Raw genomic sequence first — 22,133 nt, forward strand, 5'->3', positions numbered from 1 at the left:
ATTCCCTACAGTGCAGAAACAGGCCCTTCGGCCCAACCAGTCCACACTGACCCTCCGAAGAGTAACCCACCCAGACCCGTTTCCCTCTGACTAATGCACCTAACACGATGGACAATTTAGCATGGCCAATTCACCTGACCTGCATAGCTTTGTGACTGTGGGCGGAAACCGGAGCAAACCCACACAGACACGGGGAGAATGTGCAAACTCCACACATACAGTTCCTGAGGCTAGAATTGAACCTGGGACCTTGGTGCTGTGAGGCAGCAGTGTTAACCACTGAGCCACAGTGCTGGAGAGGAATTTGTTAAGTGTGTACAAGACAATTTTCTGATTCAGTATGTGGATGTACATACTAGAGAAGATGCAAAACTTGACCTACTCTTGGGAAATAAGGTGTCAGTGGGGGAGCACTTCGGGGCCAGCGACCATAATTCTATTTGATTTTAAATAATGATGGAAAAGGATAGACCAGATCTAAACGTTGAAGTTCTAAATTGGAGAAAGGCCAATTTTGACGGTATTAGGCAAGATTGAGGTCAGATATTTACAAGTAGAGTGACGGCTGGAAAATGGGAAGCCTTCTGAAATGAGATAGCAAGAGTCCAGAGAAAGTATATTCCTGTTATGGTGAAAGGGAAGGCTGGTAGGTATAGGGAATGCTGAGTGACTAAAGAAATTGAGGGTTTAGTTAAGAAAAAGAAGGAAGCATATGTAAGGTACAGACAGGATAGATCGAGTGAATCCTTAAAGTATAAAGGCATTAGGAGTATACTTAAGAGGGAAATCAGGAGGGCAAACAGGGGGCATAAGATAGCTTTGGTAAATAGAATTAAGGAGAATCCAAAGGGTTTTTACGAATACATTAAGGACAAAAGGGTAACTAGGGAGAGAATAGAGTCTCTCCAAGATCAGCAAAATAGCCTTTGTGTGGAGCCACAGGAGAGTATATTGCATCACTATTTACTGTGGAAAAGAACATGGAAGATATAGAATGTAGGGAAATAGATGGTGACACCTTGCAAAATGTCCGTATTACAGAGGAGGAAGTGCTGGATGTCTTGATATGCATAAAGGTGGATAAATCCGCAGGACCTGATCATGTGTATCCTAGAACTCTATGGGAAATTAGGGAAGTGATTGTTGGGCCTCTTGTTGAGATATTTGTATCATCGATAGTCATAGTTGAGGTGCCGGAAGACTGGAGCTTGGCAAACGTGGTGCCACTGTTTAAGAAGGGTGGTAAGGACAAGCCAGGGAATTATAGACCAGTGAGCCTGACGTCAGTGGTGGGCAAGTTGTTGGAGGGAATCCTGAGGGACAGGATGTACATGTATTTGGAAAGGAAAGGACTGATTAGGGATAGTCAACATGGCTTTGTGCGTGGGAAGTCATGTCTCACAAATTTGATTGAGTTTTTTGAAGAAATAGCAAAGAAGATTGATGAGGGCAGAGCGGTGGAAATATGGATTTCAGGAAGGCGTTCAACAAGGTTCCCCATGGGAGACTGGTTAGCAAGGTTAGGTCTCATGGAATACAGGGAGAACTCACCATTTGGATACAGAACTGGCTCAAAGGTAGAAGACAGAAGGTGGTGGTGGAGGGTTGTTTTTCAGACTGGAGGCTTGTGACCAGTGGAGTGCCACAAGGATCGGTGCTGGGTCCTCTCCTTGTTGTCATTTACACAAATGATTTGGATGTGAGCATAAGAGGTACAGTTAATAAGTTTGCAGAAGACACCAAAATTGCAGGTGTAGTGTACAGTGAAGAAGGTTACCTTTGATTACAACGGGATCTTAATCGGCTGGGCCAATGGGCTGAGAAGTGGCAGATGGAGTTTAATTCAGATAAATGCGAGGTGCTGCATTTTGGGAAAGCAAATCTTAGCAGGACTTATACACTTAATGGTAAGGTCTTGGGGAGTGTTGTAAACAAAGACCTTGGAATGCAGTTTCATAACTCCTTGAAAGTGGCGTTGCAGGTAGATAGGATAGTGAAGAAGGTGTTTGGTATACTTTCCTTTATTGGTCAGAGTACTGAGTGCAGGAGTTGGGAGGTCATGTTGTGGCTGTACATGACATTGGTTAGGCCACTGTTGGAATATTGTGTGAAATTCTGGACTCCTTCCTATCAGAAAGATATTGTGAAACTTGACAGGGTTCAGAAAAGATTTACAAGGATGTTGCCAGGGTTGGAGGATTTGAGATATAGGAAGAGGCTGAACAGGCTGGGGCTTTTTTCCCTGGAGCATCAGAGGCTGAGGATTGACCTTATCAAGGTTTATAAAATCATGAGGGGCATGGATAAGATAAATAGACAAAGTCTTTTCCCTGGCATGGGGGAGTCCAGAGCTAGAGGGCAAAGGTTTAGGGTGAGAGGGGAAAGATACAAAAGAGACCTAAAGTGCAACGTTTTCACACAGGGTGTTACGTGTATGGAATGAGCTGTCAGAGGAAGTGGTGGTGGCTAGTACAATTGCAACATTTAAGAGGCATCTGGATGGCTATATGAAATGTTTGGAGGGATGTGGGCCAGGTGCTGGCAGGTGGGACTAGATTGGGTTGGGATATCTGGTCGACATGGAGAGTTGGACCGAAGGGTCTGTTTCTGTGATGTACATCTCAATAACTCTATGACTGTAAGTGGTGGGTAGGACCAAGAATAGATGATGGCACCTGTGATAGGGGAAGGAATACACGAGGTTCATTGACCAAAGAGTAAGAGAAGGGAATGGTGATAGAAACTAAATTGGGATGAGTAATTTTGAAAATGGTGGAAGTCCGTGCGATTCCTGTATTGCCTTCCCTAGGGAATGCTTTCCCAACCATGAACCAGTCAGGCAGTGGGAGAGGCTCAAAGTGGGCCTTTCCCTAACATCAGGATCCCAGAGTCACTGACCGAGAGCTGCCGGACGGTCAGAGGCCAGCAGGTCTTTTTTGCTCAACGTTGCCGCATTGGAGGAGGTGATTATTTTTTAATAAAATCTTTATCCACTGGAGGCTTGGGATAACCAAACAACCTCGGTTGTGGATGATTTTTTAGAAAATTAATTCATGGGATATAGGCAACATTGGCCAGTCGAGCATTTATTACCTATCCCTAATTACCCAAAGGGCAGTTAAGTGTCAATCATTTTGCTGTGGGTCTAAGGTCATGAGTTGATCAGACCAGGTAAGGACAGCAATGAGCCAGATGGGTTCTTCCAACAACTGGCAATGGATTCAAGGTGGTTGTTCGACACTTAATTTAAATTTTTTTTTTATTACGTTCAAATTCTGCCATAGCGGCATTCAAAACTGGGTCCAGAGATCATTGCTTGGGTATCTGGATTAAAAGTCCAATGAAAATGCCACTAGGTCATCACTTCATTTTTGAAAAAAAGAGTGGTGAGCAATTGGCAGGAGGCTTTTCATGTTGCAGGTAGTGAACCAGATGGTTTTTTTCTGCGAATGGACAAAGATTTCATGACCATTAGACTCCTAATTCCAGCTAGTTATTGAATTCAAATTCCAGCATCTATCATGGTGGGATTCGAAAATAGGTCCCCAGAGCGTGACGCTAGGCCATCACCACCTAGGAAGTATGATCAAAAAGGTGAGCAATGGCAGGACGTGTTTCATGGGGCAGCTATCACAAGGTGTAAGGATCAGGCAGTAGCAAGAACAGGATAATGTTTCAAAGTGGGAAACGAGTCAATTCAAAAGAGGATAGTAAGACAGACAAGACACTTTAACTGAAAGGTAATAAAACCATGTTTAGCACTGCATTATGTATTGTGATATTTGATCAAATCACCAGAAACCTGATCAGAGATGTAGATTTTAGGGTAGCGTTGCCAACTCTTCGCGGTTGTCCTGGAGTCTCCAGGAATTAAAAAATAAATCTCTAGTTGTGCAGCCCTGGACAGAAATCATAGGAGCATCCATTGATTTTAGCAAACCACCAAATGAATTCAGCCACCTTCAAGAAAACGCTTCTTGTGAATGTTCAGCTGCAGAGCAGTGGAGGCCGAGCAAGAAAAGTTGAGAGGGGTGATAACTGATTGAAAGCCAGATGGAGAGATGAAATCAAGACGAAGGGCTAAATCCAACCTTTTTTCTGGCTTAGTCCAAGTTGCATTGAATTACTTTTTGGAGGGTTTTTCACCATAAGGTCTAACTAGTTCTTGTCATATCTTACCAATTTGCCTCATTAATTATGTATCATATCCCTGTGGTATGACTTGCCACATCTTACCATACTCTGTCCAACTCAACACTGAGGACATCCCAGAATTTTTCAGCTTCCCTTGCATCTGTGCCATTTTTAAAAGAATATTGTGTACCCAGATAAACATTGTCAGTCCAGAATTGTCTCTGCATGGTTGCTGACACTTGCCCCGGATATGGCAGATAGGGGATAATCAACACCTGACTTTGCTGGCATGGTCGTGGATATTCTGCAGGAGGGGATAGTATTGACCTTTGACTTCTTCCACACCCACTGTGTACACTGCTTTTGGTTTCCTCCAGGTGTTCTGGTTTCCTCTCACAATCCAAAAATGTGCAGGCTAGGTGAATTGGCCAGGCTAAATTGCCCATAGTGTTTGGTGAAGGGGTAAATATAGGAGAATGGGTCTGGGTGGGTTATGCTTCGGCGGGTCGGTGTGGACTTATTGGGCCGAAGGGCCTGTTTCCACACTTTAAGTAATCTCATCTAATCTCCCAGCCTTAGTGTGTTGAAGTGCTTCCTAATATCTCTCCAGAACAATTTGGCCCTAATTCTCAGACTATATGCCCCCCCCCCCCCCCCCCCCCAGTTCTCGAATTCCTAACCAGTGGAAATAGTTACATTTAACTTTATCTACCCTGCCTTTTCCAGTTGATATCTGGAAGATTTTGATCAAATCGCCCTTTTGACCTTTTAAATTCGAGAGAAACCAAGCCTAATTTGAATGATACTGCTGGATAAATTTAAGTCCTGATGACAGGCATGGTTCCTGGAAACCTGCATTGTTGGCCTTCCCAGGCCAATATGTCCTTCATAAGGTGTAATGCCCAGATCTTCTCTTCGTACTGTAAGTGGGGTCTAACTAGGGTTTTTTACAACTGCAGCATAACCTCTGCATCCTTGTGCTCCTGTCCTCAAGAAATACAGGGCAGCATTACATTAGCTTTCTGGATTATTTTCTGCATTTTGAAGATGTATGCACCTGAACTCCCTGCTTTTTAAGCATCCATTGTATTTAGCTTCATGCCATCTAGAAAGTATTCTGGTCTTTTTTTTTGGTGCAGCATGGATAACCTCACACTTGCTTACATTGAACTCCAACTGCCAGTTTCACCAATTTCCTTTGTTTATCAATATCCCTTTTTCATTTTTTGCCATTATGTCCACTGCCTACAATACTGCCTAACTTTCTATCAACAGCAAATTTAGCAATTTGACAGTCTATGATATTATTCAATTTGATCATAAATTAGGTGAATAATTGAAGCTCTAGCACAGATTGCTGTGGGACCCCACTGATCACATACTGCCAATTTAAGTAACTGTACATTGTCATTACTTTCTGTCACCAGCCACTTAAGCAATTTCCCAGCCATCTCATTAATTTGCTGTCCATTCTCTGAGCTTCTATCTTGGTTAACAGTCTCTTACATGGGACTTTATCAGGTGTCTTCTGGAAGTCCATATAAACCACTTCCATAGATATTCCCATCTGCACTACCTTAGCCACTTCTTGAAGATATTTTGTGAGGTTTGTCAGGCACACCTACCTGTCATGAATCAATGTGGGCTGTCTTTGATTAACTGGAAATTTTTAAGGTGTTCAGTTACCCTTTCCTTGATTATTAACTCCAAATGTTTTTCCAGGCAAGATGTTTGGCTGACATGTCTGTAATTCACTGTTTGTTTTTTAATTTGCTCTTCTTGATGAGCGGCACGGTGGCTCAGTGGTTAGTACTGCTACCTCTCAGCATCAGGATCCTGGGTTCGATTCCTGCCTGTCTGTGTGGAGTTGGCACATTCTCCCTGTGTCTGAGTGGGTTTCCTCTGGGTGCTCCAGGTTCCTCCCACAATCCAAAGATGTGCAGGTCAGGTGAATTGGCCATGCTAAATTGCCCACAGTGTTAGGTGTGTTATCAGGGATAAATATAGGGTAGGGGACTGGGTTTGAGTGGGTTTCTCTTCGGCGGGGTGGTGTGGGCTTGTTGGGCCGAAGGACCTGTTTCCACATTGTAGAGAATCTAATCTAATCATAAAAAGCAAAGTGACATATCTTGGACTGGTATCAGAGGCTGCTCTTGACTTTCTGCACTGGGCATCCCTGAGCAAATGCAGTCTCCCTTGACTCAGACCCACTGACGATGTGAAAAGCATTGTGGCTTTGTGTCCGCACTAAATAGCAGAGCAAGTCAGCAGTGATATGAGTTTGGTATCTCTGGCTAAGGAGGCAAAGTGCAAAAAGGCAAATCAAGCCAATTCACAACAGTCATTCCCCATCAATTGGCAATTTATCTTTGCCTCGTGAGAATGTTGCAAAGCATATTGGCTGAAGTATACAGTGGTTACCTGACTCGATAGATAAGAGTTTGACTTGGTGAGTTGGGGTATTATCAGAAGATCTGAAAATGTGTTGCTGGAAAAGCGCAGCAGGTCAGGCAGCATCCAAGGAACAGGAGAATCGACGTTTCGGGCATAAGCCCTTCTTCAGGAATCAATTCTCTGAGCTTCTATCTTAGTTAACAGTCTCTTACATGGGACTTTATCAGGTGTCTTCCGGAAGTCCATATAAACAACTTCTATAGATATTGACCATAGACCTTGAGGTCAGAGGCCTGAGTTCAAATCCTGCCTGCTATAGAGGTGTCATCACAAATTGTCTAAAATTGTCCCTAATAACAACAAACATAGAAAATATGCAGTGAAATGCTTTTGCTGTTGAGAATGGCCTCACTGTACTTGTCACCTCCAGTCCTGAAGAAGGGCTTATGCCCGAAACGTCGATTCTCCTGCTCCTTGGATGCTGCCTGACCTGCTGCGCTTTTCCAGCAACACATTTTCAGCTCTGATCTCCAGCATCTGCAGTCCTCACTTTCTCCTCCCTTTATTATCAGAAGATTGCAGGTTTGAATCCCACTGTGATCATTCGTAAAGCACAGTGACCAAGTGGAAAGTCAGTGGTCTCACAAATCAGAAATCACAGGTTTGATGCCGTTACAGTTCTGTTGCATTTAGTACTTCATTATGGAGCCTCAGCTTCAACCACCTGCAACTAACATGTATTTTTAAATATTGAAACCGTGTTCTTCCACCACTTTGACTTGAAAAATAGTCTTCACCCCTGTCCTGCAAGGGCACATTAGTGTCCTCACCTTGAGATCAGAAGGCCTGAGTTCAAATCCTGCCTGCTATTCAGAGGTGTCATCACAAATCATCTAAAATCGTCCCGAATAACAGCAAACATAGAAAATATGCAGTGAAATGCTTTTGCTGTTGAGAATGGCCTCACTGTACTTGTCACCTGATTCCTCCACACATTTCACCAGTACCTATGTTCTTCACCCTAACTGGATTCCTCCCCTCATCTTTTTTTGTCCAGAGTTCATTAACTTTCTCAGTCTTATCCCTCTATTATAGTCTGTAGTGTTATAGCTGTTCCTTATGTTTGCTCAAACGATGAATATCTACCAACTGTTTCTCTTGACCTTCAAGTACATGAGAACTAGGGACAGGAATAAGCAATGCAGTCCCTCAAGCATCCTCCACCATTTGAAGCAATCATCTCACCTCAGCCTCAACTCCACTTTACTGCCTGCTCTCTGTAACCCTTCAATGCGATATGAATTTAAAATCTGCCTGTCTCTTCCTTCAATTTGCTCAACTTCCAGTATTCACTACATTCTGGGGGAGTGAATTCAACAGATTCATGATTCTTTGACAGAAGCAATTGCTTCTCATGTCTGTTTTAAATGTGTTATCTTTTATCATAAAACTATGATCTCTCTTTCTTAAATAAAGATGTTAACAAGCTTAAAGATGATTTTGATCAGGCATGAACAAAGGAGAAGACTAAATTGGCTTTATTGGTCCATTGATTAAAAATGGAAACTGTTGAGTGTTGTTACTCTTTACTGCTGTCCAGTGAGTCTTGTTTGACTGTTGATGAAGAGACATCATGGATAGGAAAAGACTTCAGTTTATCAAATAACCTCAAATGTGCATCCTTGTATCTCATAGCTTAGATATTCAGTGGCCATGGAAATCAATAAGTCAGCACCTTTTAAGGAGGGAAAAGGAGGATATTGGAAACAACTGGCAGGCCAACGAAAATATCCTCTGGTGAGAGCTGGGTTCAATTTCACTTCAGAAATTGAAATAGTTATCTTTGATAGGTGACTACTAATGTCTTCATTCTTCCTACTTATAATGAATGTTGAAATGTTTGATGAGAAGATTATGAAGATTTTCTATTTAAAAGTTTGAGTGTTGTCAGGGATCTGGGAGCCTTTATTGTCTATCAGTAAATTATAAAAAAGAAATCTCCTTTACAATATACAAAGGGAGATGAGGCTACTTTTTTCTTGACTTCAAAAGGAATGTTCATTTTGATTATAATTCTAAGATTTTTTTTCTTTAAGTTTCTTTCTAATTTTTGGCATTTTTTGGCATTTGATGTTCAAATCAGTCAAAACCACAGTGTTGGGTTAAGTTATCAAATTTAACAAATTCAATTAAAAATATTGGGAATATCTTCGACATTATAGATGAAAATCTTCAGAATAGAAACTGAGAGCTTCCTTCAATTAAAATCCTGAGCTGCCAATAAAATCGGTTTGAGTCCAAGTGAAGCGTTTGTTCCTGATGTTCAGTCTGCAGGTTCGCAATGGAGTTCAGCAGAGAGTGCTACAAACTAGAAGATGCTGGGTTCATACATTGCTGAGGTAAAAACAATGACTGCAGATGCTGGAAACCAGATTCTGGATTAGTGGTGCTGGAAGAGCACAGCAGTTCAGGCAGCATCCAAGTAGCTTCGAAATCAACATTTCGGGCAAAAGCCCTTCATCAGGAATAAAGGCAGTCAGCCTGAAGCGTGGAGAGATAAGCTAGAGGAGGGTGGGGGTGGGGAGAAAGTAGCATAGAGTACAATGGGTGAGTGGGGGAGGGGCTGAAGGTGATAGGTCAGGGAGGAGAAGATGGAGTGGATAGGTGGAAAAGGAGATAGGCAGGTAGGACAAGTCCGGACAAGTTATGGGGACAGTTACTGATCTCAAAGTTTACAACGAAGGTGAGGTGGGGGAAGGGGAAATGAGGAAACTGTTGAAGTCCACATTGATGCCCTGGAGTTGAAGTGTTCCGAGGTGGAAGATGAGATGTTCTTCCTCCAGGCGTCTGGTGGTGAGGGAGCGGCGGTGAAGGAGGCCCAGGACCTCCATGTCCTCGGCAGAGTGGGAGGGGGAGTTGAAATGTTGGGCCACGGGGCGGTGTGGTTGATTGGTGCCGGTGTCCCAGAGATGTTCCCTAAAGCGCTCTGCTAGGAGGCGCCCAGTCTCCCCAATGTAGAGGAGACAGCATCGGGAGCAACGGATACAATAAATGATATTAGTGGATGTGCAAGTAAAACTTTGATGGATGTGGAAGGCTCCTTTAGGGCTTTGTATAGAGGTGAGAGAGGAGGTGTGGGCGCAGGTTTTACAGTTCCTGTGGTGGCAGGGGAAAGTGCCAGGATTGGAGGGTGTGTTGTTTGGGGGCGTGGACCTGACCAGGTAGTCGCGGAGGGAACGGTCTTTGCGGAAGGCGGAAAGCGGTGGGGAGGGAAATATATCCCTGGTGGTGGGGTCTTTTTGGAGGTGGCGGAAATGTCAGCAGATGATTTGGTTTATGCGAAGGTTGGTAGGGTAGAAGGTGAGCACCAGGGGCGTTTTGTTCTTGTTTCGGTTGGAGGGGTGGGGTCTGAGGGCGGAGGTGTGGGATGTAGACGAGATGCGTTGGAGGGCATCTTTAACCACGTGGGAAGGGAAATTGCAGTCTCTAAAGAAGGAGGCCATCTGGTGTGTTCTGTGGTGGAACTGGTCCTCCTGGAGCAGATCCGGTGGAGGCGGAGGTATTGGGAATACGGGATGGCATTTTTGCAAGAGGTAGGGTGGGAAGAGGTGTAATCCAGGTAGCTGTGGGAGTCGGTGGGTTTGTAAAAAATGTCAGTGTCAAGTCGGTCGTCATTAATGGAGATGGAGAGGTCCAGGAAGGGGAGGGAGGTGTCAAAGATGGTCCAGGTAAATTTAAGGTCAGGGTGGAATGTGTTGGTGAAGTTGATGAATTGCTCAACCTCCTCGCGGGAGCACGAGGTGGCGCCAATGCAGTCATCAATGTAGCGAAGGAAGAGGTGGGGAGTGGTGCCAGTGTAATTACGGAAGATCAACTGCTCTACGTAGCCAACAAAGAGACAGGCATAGCTGGGGCCCATACGTGTGCCCATGGCTACACCTTTGGTCTGGAGGAAGTGGGAGGATTCAAAGGAGAAATTGTTAAGGGTGAGGACCAGTTCGGCCAAACGAATGAGAGTGTCGGTTGAAGGGTACTGTTGGGAATGTCTGGAGAGGAAAAAACGGAGGGCTTGGAGGCCCTGGTCATGGCGGATGGAGGTGTAGAGGGATTGGATATCCATTGTGAAGATGAGGCGTTGGGGGCCAGGGAAACAGGAGTCTTGGTGGAGGGCGTGGGTGGTGTCTTGAACATATGTGGGAAGTTCCTGGACGAGGGGGGATAGGACAGTGTTGAGGTAGGTAGAGATGAGTTCAGTGGGACAGGAGTATGTTGAGACAATGGGTCGGCCAGGGTGGTCAGGCTTGTGCATCTTGGGAAGGAGGTAGAACCGGGCACTGCGAGGTTCCCGGACTATGAGGTTGGAAGCTGTGGGTGGGAGATCTCCTGAGGTGATGAGGTTCTGTATGGTCTGGGAGATGATGGTTTGGTGATGGGCGGGTGGGGTCATGGCCAAGTGGGTAGTAGGAAGAGGTGTCCTCGAGTTGACGTTTGGCTTCAGCAGTGTAGAGGTCAGTGCGCGAGACTACCACTGCGCCCCCTTTATCCACTGGCTTGATGGTGAGGTTGGGATTGGAGCAGAGGGATTGGAGGGCTGTGCGTTGTGAGGGTGAGAGATTGGAGTGGGGGATATATTTCCCTCCCCACCCCTTTCCGCCTTCCGCAAAGACCGTTCCCTCCGCGACTACCTGGTCAGGTCCACGCCCCCAAACAACCCACCTTCCAATCCTGGCACTTTCCCCTGCCACTGCAGGAACTGTAAAACCTGCGCCCAAACCTCCTCCCTCACCTCTATCCAAGGCCCTAAAGGAGCCTTCCACATCCATCAAAGTTTTACTTGCACATCCACTAATATCATTTATTGTATCCATTGCTCCCGATGTGGTCTCCTCTACATTGGGGAGACTGGGCGCCTCCTAGCAGAGCGCTTTAGGGAACATCTCCGGGACACCCGCACCAATCAACCACACTGCCCCGTGGCCCAACATTTCAACTCCCCCTCCCACTCTGCCGAGGACATGGAGGTCCTGGGTCTCCTTCACCACTGCTCCCTCCCCACCAGACGCCTGGAGGAAGAACGCCTCATCTTCCGCCTCGGAACACTTCAACCCCAGGGCATCAATGTGGACTTCAACAGTTTCCTCATTTCCCCTTCCCCCACCTCACCCTAGTTCTAAACTTCGAGCTCAGTAACTGTCCCCATAACTTGTCCGGACTTGTCCTACCTGCCTATCTCCTTTTCCACCTATCTACTCCACCTTCTCCTCCCTGACCTATCACCTTCAGCCCCTCCCCTACTCACCCATTGTACTGTATGCTACTTTCTCCCCACCCCCACCCTCCTCTAGCTTATCTCTCCACGCTTCAGGCTCACCGCCTTTATACCTGATGAAGAGCTTTTGCCCGAAACGTCGATTTCGAAGCTACTTGGATGCTGCCTGAACTGCTGTGCTCTTCCAGCACCACTAATCCAGATTCAAACATTGCTGTCTGCTGAGGTACTTGATCTTGGTAGGATGGGAACTGCAATTCTTTAGTTGGTCTGGGTGTCCCTGTTGCCAGGGACAAAATGCCCCCTAACTGAGGACAATTAAAATGTCTAAAGCAATCAACCCCCACTTTTAAGATTAACATGAAGAATAGTCATGTGTATGAGGGACAAAGCATACCTGCAGCTGGAGTTTGTGCCTGAAAGGACTGGAAAGATGAAGATCAGGACAATATGAGCTCTATCAACTCAAGAGTCATGGAGTTGTACATTGCATTAAAAAGAAAGGCAAAGTTGCTACCAACTGCTTTTTCAGATTTGTTGTGTGCCTTTTTACCAACAGTGTAAGGTGTTACCTTATTGACAGGCAGCTGACTGCTGTATAGTACACTGTTTTGATATTGTGTAAACAAAGTGTTTCTTCTGCATTGACAAGAGACGCTGAGTTCAGAGGTGTGACAAAGCTGCTCCCTTAACAAGGTTATGCTGCCCTTGTTTTTTTTAGTGAGGGCATAAACGACACAGACTCTGAAAAGTCTGGAGGTATAGGGTATTAGGGCCAATTTGATAATAGCTAACAGATACTGCCTCATGCGGAAGACTTTCAAGTTTAAAAACACTTGTACAATGAAAGACGAGTGGCCAGCTTTCCCAGTTCAGCCTTTCTCTGTTTTGGTTTGGTTTGTTTTGGTTTTTAACGGTAATGTGGGAAACGTTACTGGATTCAAAGAAGCAGGTCTAGCTTGTACTCTCTCTGATTTCTCTCCTGTAAGAATCTGTGTTTGATTTTACCTTTTTATGCCAAGGGGTGTATATGGATATTATAGCAAGTATTTGGAACAGCATCATTATGTTAAGTTTTTGTGGTTTTTTTTTGTTTGTGTTTCATTCAGTAATCTTGTAAATAAGTTCTGTTTTGTTTAAAACTACGTGGTTTGACCAGCTAATTGTCCCCTGAATATACACACTACACCTGCTTAGTCATAGAGATGTACAGAATGGAAACAGACCCTTCGGTCCAACCTGTCTATGCCGACCAGATATCCCAACTCAATCTAGCACCTGGACCATATCCCTCCAAACCCTTCCTATTCATATACCCAACCAAATGACTTTTAAATGTTGCAATTGTATCAGCCTCCACCACTTCCTCTGGCAGCTCATTCCATACATGTACCACCCTCTGTATGAAAACGTTGCCCCTTATCTCTCTTCTACATCTTTCCTGTCTCACCCTAAATCTATGCCCTCTAGTTCTGGACTCCCCGACCCCAGGGAAAAGACTTCATCTATTTATCCTATCCATGCCCCTCATAATTTTGTAGACCTCTATATGGTCACCCCTTAGCCTCTGACGCTCCAGGGAAAACAGCCCCAGCCTATTCAGCCTCTCCCTATGGCTCAAATCCTCCAACCCTGGCAACATTCTTGTAAATCTTTTCTGAACCCTTTCAAGTTTCGCAATATCTTTCCGATAGGAAGGAGACCAGAATTGCACGCAATATTCCAACAGTGGCCTAACCCATGTCCTGTACAGCTGCAACATAACATCCCAACTCCTGTACTCAATACTCTGACCAGTAAAAGAAAGCATACCAAACGCCTCCTTCACTATCCTATTTACCTGCGACTCCACTTTCAAGGAGCTATGAATCTACACTCCAAAGTTTCTTTGTTCACCAACACTTCCTAGGACCTTATCATTAAGTTTGGGTCCGAGCTATCATCTTGAAATGTTTTGAGTGGTCTACAACAGAGGGCTCCTCCAAAATGTGAAATGTGTGGTAGATTTTACTTCACATTAACTTCTCCAGTATTTATTTTCTTACTCATCGTGAGTAACAGTTGCTGTGGCAGAAATGAGGGATTTCTGTCATATCAGCTTTCGGTTGATGCATATTGCATGAAGGACCTAAAGTGAATGAGCATGTAAAAATGAAGAGGACAAGGTTTTTTTTAGGTGCCAATGGAAGATTGATTTTAAAAATAGTTCTGTTTTAAATTTCTTAATACTGAATAAAGGATGATATTGTTTAAAGTAGAAACTATCTTTCAATTATAATATTCCCTCAGAGTTTGGATGGATTAGAATTTTGGTTCATAGAATCCCCACGGAGTGGACTTCATGGGCCAAATGGCCTGTTTCCACACCGACCCTCCAAAGGGCATCCCACCCAGACCCTACCATTGTAACCCTACATTTCCCACGGCTAATCCACCTAAACTGCAAACCTGTAGATACTCTGGGCAATTTTTAGCTTGGCCGATCCACCTATATCTTTGCTCTATGAAGGAAACCGGAGCACCTGGAGGAAACGCATGAGAGATAGGGAGAACATGCAAACTCTACACAGACAGTTGCCTGAAGTTGTAATCGAACTTGGTCCCTGGCGCTATGAAGCAGCAGTACTAACTGTTGAACCACCATGTGTACCAGTGTAAATTAATGCAACAGCAAGCAGTACAATTCTGATGGTCACAATCCTATTTTTAGAAGTTAGTGTGAATTTTCAATATCAAGTAATGTCACCACAGTCCCAGCATGCCATAGGGCTGCACTATCATGAGAGAAACACCATTATTTTAACCTGAGGGTTGTCATGTCTCAGGCGAGGGGAAAGGTTGAGAAGCCAGGGCCTTTGTGGTAACCTCAGGCACAGGAATTGAAGCTACACTGTGTCATCACTCTGCATCACAAGCCAACTGTTCAACCAATTGAGCTAACTTTGCCCCTATATCACAGCAAGATATTATATAAGCCAAAGTAGGCTGAATCTGTAACCAGGAAAGGGGTTTATATAAATGAAATGGTGAGTCACTATGGGCAATGAATGCTCTTAGAAAGTGTTATTTTACACTAAATTATTTAGGTTAGCTTTAGTATTGCCATTATATGCTGTTATTTATTTTTAAGAACTGTTTACTGTTTGAAAATTGCAAAAAAAAATTACTTTGATGTACATGTAAGGTACATTTTTGTAATGAGCAGTTCCAGTTGAATAATCAAGAATGTGTGCAGATAAACCATGAAGTATCCACTGTGATATTGCAGACACTTTGACCTCTCATAATGACCTCACTGTTATGAAGCTTCCAATTTGAATTTTTTAAAAAATAAACTTCCTAATTCATTCCAAAAAGGTCTTGCCATTCTGTCATAAAGTTACATATTAATTCATTGGATATTCATTAATTTTGAAGCTATTTTGCTCAAAAGAGCATTGTCGGCCCACAGAAAACATACCCCCACTTGTCAGAAATGTCTTAATATCACATTTCCAATGCGATTATGCTGTTGATACCTAATAGTGTTACAAAACATTACCTTACCATTTGTGCATGAAACAAGTGAATCATTGCTCTCTGGTTTATTTCCATGCCGATGTTAAAAGCTGACTTTTTTTAAGCGTAAAGAGAGTTAATGCAGTTTTATTTTTGCCAATGAAAAGTTATTCACCTTCAGTTATTCACACAAAGTTAGACATCATTGTGGACAGTGTAGGCAGCTTTATGAATGGGCAAAGCTGGCAGATGGAATTCAATGTAATCAAGTGTCAGGCTTTCTATTTTGGATCGAGAAAAGGATAAATCAGGGTACTTTGTGGATGGTAAGAAATTATATACAGTGGATGCCAAGACTTGTTGGTTCAGGTTCATTGATCTTTAAAATGTTGCAAATAGGTGGAGAAAATAGTCAATTAAGTGAATGGAATGCTGGCCATTCTATCTAGAGGACAGGAGTACAAGGATTCAGAGGTTATGCTCTGGTTGTACAAAACCCTGGCTCGACCCCACTTGGAGTACTCCGAGAAGACCTGGGCACCACACCTTAGGAAGGAGAGATTGGCCTGAGAGGGAGTGAGATTTACAAGAATGACACCTCGATGTCAGCAGTTAAGTTATGAGGAGACATTATACAAAATTAGGCCTTTTTTCGTGAGAACTTAGAAGGTTATGAAGTGATCTGATCAAAGACTTCCAGATATTATTAGGAAAAATCAGGGTGGATAAAGATAAACTATTTTCACTAGTTTAGGATTTCAGGACCAGCAGTCACCGTTTGAGAAGTCGGAGTTGAGAGTGTGATAAGCACAGCAGGTCAGGCAGCATCTGAGGCGCAGGAGAATCGACATATCAGGCATAAGCCCTTCATCAGGAGTGTTGTACTTTTCCAGCACCACACTCTCGACTTTGATCTCCAACATCTGCAGTCCTCACTTTCTCACAATTTGAGAATTAAGGCCAGAGTGTTCAGTCGAGATCTTGAGCACTTCCTCACACAAAGGTTGGTAGATGCTTGGAACTCTCTTGGGGACAATTGTTAACTTCAAATCTGAGAAGGATAAGTGTTTGTTCACAAAAATGTTAAGGGATATGGGCACAAAAGCAAGTATATGGAGTTCAGCCACAATCTCTTTGAATGGTGGAACAGGTTCAAAGTTCTGCACCTATTTGCAATATTTTAAAGATCGATGAACCTGAACCAACAAGTCTTGGCATTCACTGTATGTAGTTTCTTCCCATCCAGAAAGTACCCTAATTTATCCTTTTCTCGATCCAAAATAGAAAGCCTGACACTTGATGACATTGAACTCCATCTGCCATAGCTCACTCATGTTCCTATGTTCCTCAATGCCTTTGTTGTATTTGGGGGGAAAAAAAATTAGCAATTTTATTGTTATGAACAATGATATTTTAAGAATAAGGCTTTTTTTCAGTTTTGCTGTCTTCTGCATATTCAGTAATGTCACACAGATGTTTATTTTGAAGGCTACACAAAAAGACATAGAAAAGAGACGGCTACTGCTCAACAGTATTACTGAGACTGGCAAGAGTCTGAAGACAATGTTAGGAAAGAGTGACAGTGTTGTGGATGACAAACTTAGCCTGTTAAATTGTAACTGGATAGCAGTCACATCACGGGCTGAAGAATGGTTCAACATTCTGCTGGTGAGTATCTTTGAACATCATTGTATCAATGCAGCAGCCTTTGGAACATAATATATTGCCAAATAAACAACAAAGATTAGTGTCAGAGATTGATGGAATGGAATGCCTATTAATTTGCCACACTTCATTAATTTTCACCAAGGGCGGATGAATGAAGGTACTTATGTGAAGGTCAGGTGTCTCTCTGTAGCAGAGGGGTTAGGAAGAGATTCAAAGGGTATTTGTCTCCATGTAATTCTTGGATGTCATTTGGAGGAACATTTGTCTATTTTGGATGTTGTCAATTAAATTTATATTTTTAAAAATAAAATAATACCTTTTTGAGATTTTTTGTTCAAGATTTTCATAAATGTATGGACATAATTTAATATAGTTATGTGATATAGAAGATTTAAGATTCAATTGAAGCTTGTGGAAGTGATAATTGGACAGTTACTGTAATGTACTGGTGTTGATTGGCCTTTCATTGTGTTTAATAAGATGTATGTGGTCGACATTAAGTAAAGTTTCATTTGGCATCCAGTCAATAGGAACTGGAAATGGGTTGGAATTGACAATGTGTACATTCATAATTGTTTATTCGAGGGATCAGTGCTTATATATCTTCCTGAAGATTGGCTCCAGTTTTATTTTTCACGATAACACTTTCTGAAGAGTAAAACAAACTCTACCCCTATCATGTAACACCCAAGTTGAAAATGACCTCTGTTGTCTCCATTAGTTAATCTGATGTAAGAAATAAAATTCAGCAGCAACTAGAGCTTGGCTTTAGCTTTTTTATAGATATTTTAACAATTGCTCACAAAATGAATAAATATAGAACACCCGTGGAACCCATAGTAATCTAAAAACCGTGCAAAATAGCACAATATCCTTTGATCGGCACTATGTAAAATTAATTGAATCACCACAAACAAATAGCCCTGACAGTGGCTTGTATTCCTCTTTATATATGCAATGTATATTAGACTGGCAACTAGCACTTAAAAATATCGATTCAATCATACCCTGTATTATTCAGGTAAAATTTGACTGAAGATTTAACAAGTCACTGGTTTTATGAGGAGAGATCTCTCAATGGTAGCCACAATTTCTGGGATTGCTGCTTGCAGCATTTGAACATTTCAATATGGTATCTGCCCGGCATAACCTGAAGTTAATCACAGATCTCCATTTACACAAATTAACTCGTGCGCTGATAGCACTGCGCTAATGTTTAAAGAGATTACATGAGAACCATCCCCACAGAGCTTGCTGATCTTTAGTTTCAGCTGGTTCCTGTAAAATAAAGTGTGCTTGAAGAATGATTTGGTTCTCCACCAAATGTTTCTGTGAAGCTAACTTTCCTTGTAATAAGGTATTCACTAAATGGCGTGCAATGTTTAATCAGAATTTAATGGCCCAAATAGTTCATGGGAAATGTATCCAAACTTATGCCCTCTAGTTCTGGACTCCACCAGGCCAGGGAAGAGACTTTATCTATTTATCCTATCCATGCTCCTCATGATTTTGTAAACCTCTATATGGTCACCCCTCAGCCTCTGACACTCCAGGGAAAACAACGTTTCAGTGAGTTCGATCAGATTTACCTCCTGTTTATGGTAAATATTGTTTTCAAATTAACTTCTGGAGAAAACTATGCTCATTAGCCATTGAAAGAGGCATTGCCATGACTGCTTTATTTTTGTTCAGATGACTTGTCAATTGAATTGACTTTGTTTTCTATAAATATCTTGACAATATACTGATGGAAATTATTGGCCAGAAGTTAAATTAAGCTTGGTGCTTTCAGCCACGCATAGTGTTGGAAGCCAGACAAATAGAAATGTACTGAGTGTAAAGCCCTTGGTGTGTGGTATAATAGCTTACTACTGAATTCCCTGTGGAGGAATTATCATTGTATCTCATTAACAATGATACTTTGTAAAATATGCAGCCCATCTAATTATTTTTGCTCATTTAAAATGATTGAGTTTTTAAATAATTAAACATGAATCTGTTCTATTTCCAAATACTTTGTGCTAATTGATTCCAAAGATTGGTGGTGATTTTTTTTCTCTGCAAACTTAAAATAATGTTGTGATGATGGCTATGATATTTTAATAAAAGGGCTAATGCCTATTTAAAGTGTAAATTATAGGATGGCATGACGAAAAGTGGCCTATCAGAGAACCATTGTTCAATGCTGAAATGTAGTGAAAGGAAGATTCAAACTCCTCATTCCCCATCAGGCAGCTGTTTAGTCTGACAAGCAACATGTATAGAGAATCAATGTCATCAACCAAGGCACAAAACAGCATCAGCAAGTTATGTGTCCCTAAATTTTAGGCAAGACTTTTCAAGTGACCAAGGGAGAGCTGAAAAGGGAAATGAACCATTTACTTAATGTATTTTTTAAAAAGCTCTAAACTACTTATTCATATTCAACTGCAACACAGGAATACCAGAAGCAAATGGAAAATTTTGATCAGAATGTAGCTCAAATCACAGCCTGGATGTATCGTGCTGAAATCTTGTTGGATGAATCTGAGAAGCAGAAAGTTGGACAGAAGGAGGAAGTTTTGAAGGTAACTTCACTTCAGATTTTTAAATTTTGGATAATTGATCTTTTCTTACCAAGTTATTGATTTTTGTCTCCATTTGCAGTTAGAATCTGAATTCCAATTACGTTCAGCAATTTAGAATTTTCGCATTTGCAGTTAAAGTGCGGTGGCAAGTGGGTTGCATGACATCACGTTTCCCATAGCCTGGCCCAGCTTGTACATTTTCCAGCTTTTACCTCAATACTTAAGCAAGCAGTATTCCATTGTGCTACACTCCTCTCCCATTAACCCATTCTGTGTGGATGTTCAGACCTACAGAACGGACCACAGCCCAGTCCCTGGACTTGCATGGGACCAAACACCTAACTGAGCATGGCCAACCCCTGGACTGTCATCAAACTAGATGCTTGAATAACTGGCTATACACCATATCTGACTATGGTCCACCACTTCCCATTGAGCATCTATCCCCTCTGACTTCTATACATTGCTGTTTTTTAAAATTACGTGCAGCATCCCCTGTTGGGACATGCAGTTCTGATTCTGACAAAGCACTGTATTGTTCAGCATAGTATCTATCCCCACTCTGATTGATACATTTCATCCTTCATGCACTCCACTGCCACAAGTTGCCTGCCTCTCTTTCTGCACTGTCAGATAAGCTCATTCACAGACGTTACCCACTTCTACCTCGGTGCTAAAGCCTTGTGCACGAAAGAGCAACATAATTCTGAAAGACTGAGTGGCATGATTTAAGTGCTTGCAGGCCCTGTGCATGATAAAGCAACCAAAGACCATAAGATGCCTTGCTTCAGGTCAGTGCAAAAGATTTTGTATTGGTGCAAGAGATGCCTTGATGACCCCGTGTGTAAACCTGGAAGAGGTTTGCATCCCACAGCTATCCCTCAGCTCCAAAGTAGATAATTGAAGTAGTAACAGACTTGGTCTAAGTGTAGGCATAGTGATGTGATGAAGTTGGTACTTTACTCATGCTGAGTTGTGTAGTTGAAGGGCTGTGGAGGATTGTGGCTATTAACTATGCAGGAACCTTGTGTAGATGAAGCAGCTCCATGTCGTGAGAAGGTAGATGGCTTGCAGCCATTTCATAAACAGCAACAGATTCTGGCAAAACAAACCACCATCTTAGAACTGTTTTCCTTGTCTTTGGACACTTTATTTTCTCAATAAAGAAGTGGAAAATATGTGATATCAGTATGTTGGTCTGGGATATTTAGAGATGCAAATTCAGGGAAATTAGGTCATTACCTAGAATGGTCAAGATTCTGAACTTGTTATAAAACGTTTGAGGACTAAATGGGGAGGTTTTCTAGACTCAATTTCTTCACTTTTGCCAAATTAAGTAATCTTGGTTGTCTTCCATTTCACCACTAGGGAGGAGAAAATTCTGCAGTTGATTTGAACAACCTTTCGATTGTAACCTATGCTGCTTACAGCATATGTCCATGTAAAACTGACTAAATTCACACCTGTTTACCAATGATTATTTCTCTGATGTCACTATTCCATTCCTTTTCTCCATACTATGCAGGAATGTGTCTTTGTTACTTCGCAATCTGCTCTGAAAAACAGACACGTCTTTCTCCATCATATTCCTGAAGCTAGGGTGTTATCTTATACTGTGATTGCACTGTAGGTGATGGGAAGAATGGGCTTCTCAATGTATAAAGCCTAATCATTCTTGAAGGATGCTGGTTCATGTATAAAACAATTAAGAAGGTCATAAGGTTTATATTGCAGTCTGTTTCAAAAACAAACTGATCACTACCAATCAATTGTCCACAGAAAATAACTCAAAGAATAAACCGGGGGAGAAAGTATGTGTTACTGTTAAATAAATTATTAAAGATAGTTCAGGGATGCAATAAGGTTCGATATGGTTGCAAAGTGGTGACATAACTGGGCTAATTATCCTGAGGTCTGCACCAATGATCCAGAGATAGGAGTTCCAATTCTAGCACAGTTGGTAAATGAATCAGGGATAAAATGTCAGAATCAGTATTGGTGATCGTGCAATTGCTAGAAGGATATAAAAGCCCATTGATCCATTAACCTTTATAAGTCAAAGGAAACATTTCCTTACCTGTGCTGACAGGTGAATCCAGATGCATAGCAATATGATGGCCTCTAAACTACTGTCTGAAGTGGCTTAACCAACCATGCAGTCAGAGCTGCAACAAATAGACTACAGTGGTGCAAGCAAGTGCACACTATCATCTCCTCAAAGAGTTATGAATAGGCAATAAATGCTGGCCTTGTCTGTGATATTCTCTGATTTTTTTTCAAGTGCCTTGTTTCCTAATTTGTTAAGGTAATATAATCCTAGCAAAGTGACCACTGCAAAACAAAATAGTTTGAAATAAAAATACTGCAACAATTTGTCATCAATTTCTTCTCATAGATTATTTTGAATACTTTAGAAGTTCGCTGGGAATTCTATACACAGCTGTGAAAGTAAAGTTGTTATTCATACATCATGGTTAAAAGACAGAAAACTGTGTTTTGCATCACAGAATCTCAATTTGGTGCTGTATTTTGTTTATGTCTCCTGGGTGAAGTTGGTACTCTCTCTTTAATGAAAACAATGGAATGAGCATTTTATTGGTTCT

At 42.2% G+C, this 22,133-nt stretch overlaps 1 protein-coding gene across 16 annotated transcripts in view; it reads left to right on the forward strand.

Annotated features, from left to right (window-relative positions):
- The window catches only part of dmd (dystrophin), a 1,983,813-nt gene that overhangs the window by 1,016,921 nt on the left and 944,759 nt on the right, over positions 1-22,133 (forward strand). For 12 of the 16 annotated variants that reach the window (XM_072585000.1, XM_072584994.1, XM_072584999.1 and 9 more), the window contains 2 exons: positions 16,769-16,963; positions 19,402-19,530. In XM_072585000.1, coding sequence (XP_072441101.1) covers positions 16,769-16,963; positions 19,402-19,530 — 324 coding nt within the window. The remainder of the gene's footprint in view (positions 1-16,768; positions 16,964-19,401; positions 19,531-22,133) is intronic. The other 4 variants (XM_072584996.1, XM_072585012.1, XM_072585007.1 and 1 more) reach the window with 1 other exon arrangement.

This window comes from Chiloscyllium punctatum, chromosome 15, assembly GCF_047496795.1.
Source record: "Chiloscyllium punctatum isolate Juve2018m chromosome 15, sChiPun1.3, whole genome shotgun sequence".
Taxonomy (NCBI): Eukaryota; Metazoa; Chordata; class Chondrichthyes; order Orectolobiformes; family Hemiscylliidae; genus Chiloscyllium; species Chiloscyllium punctatum.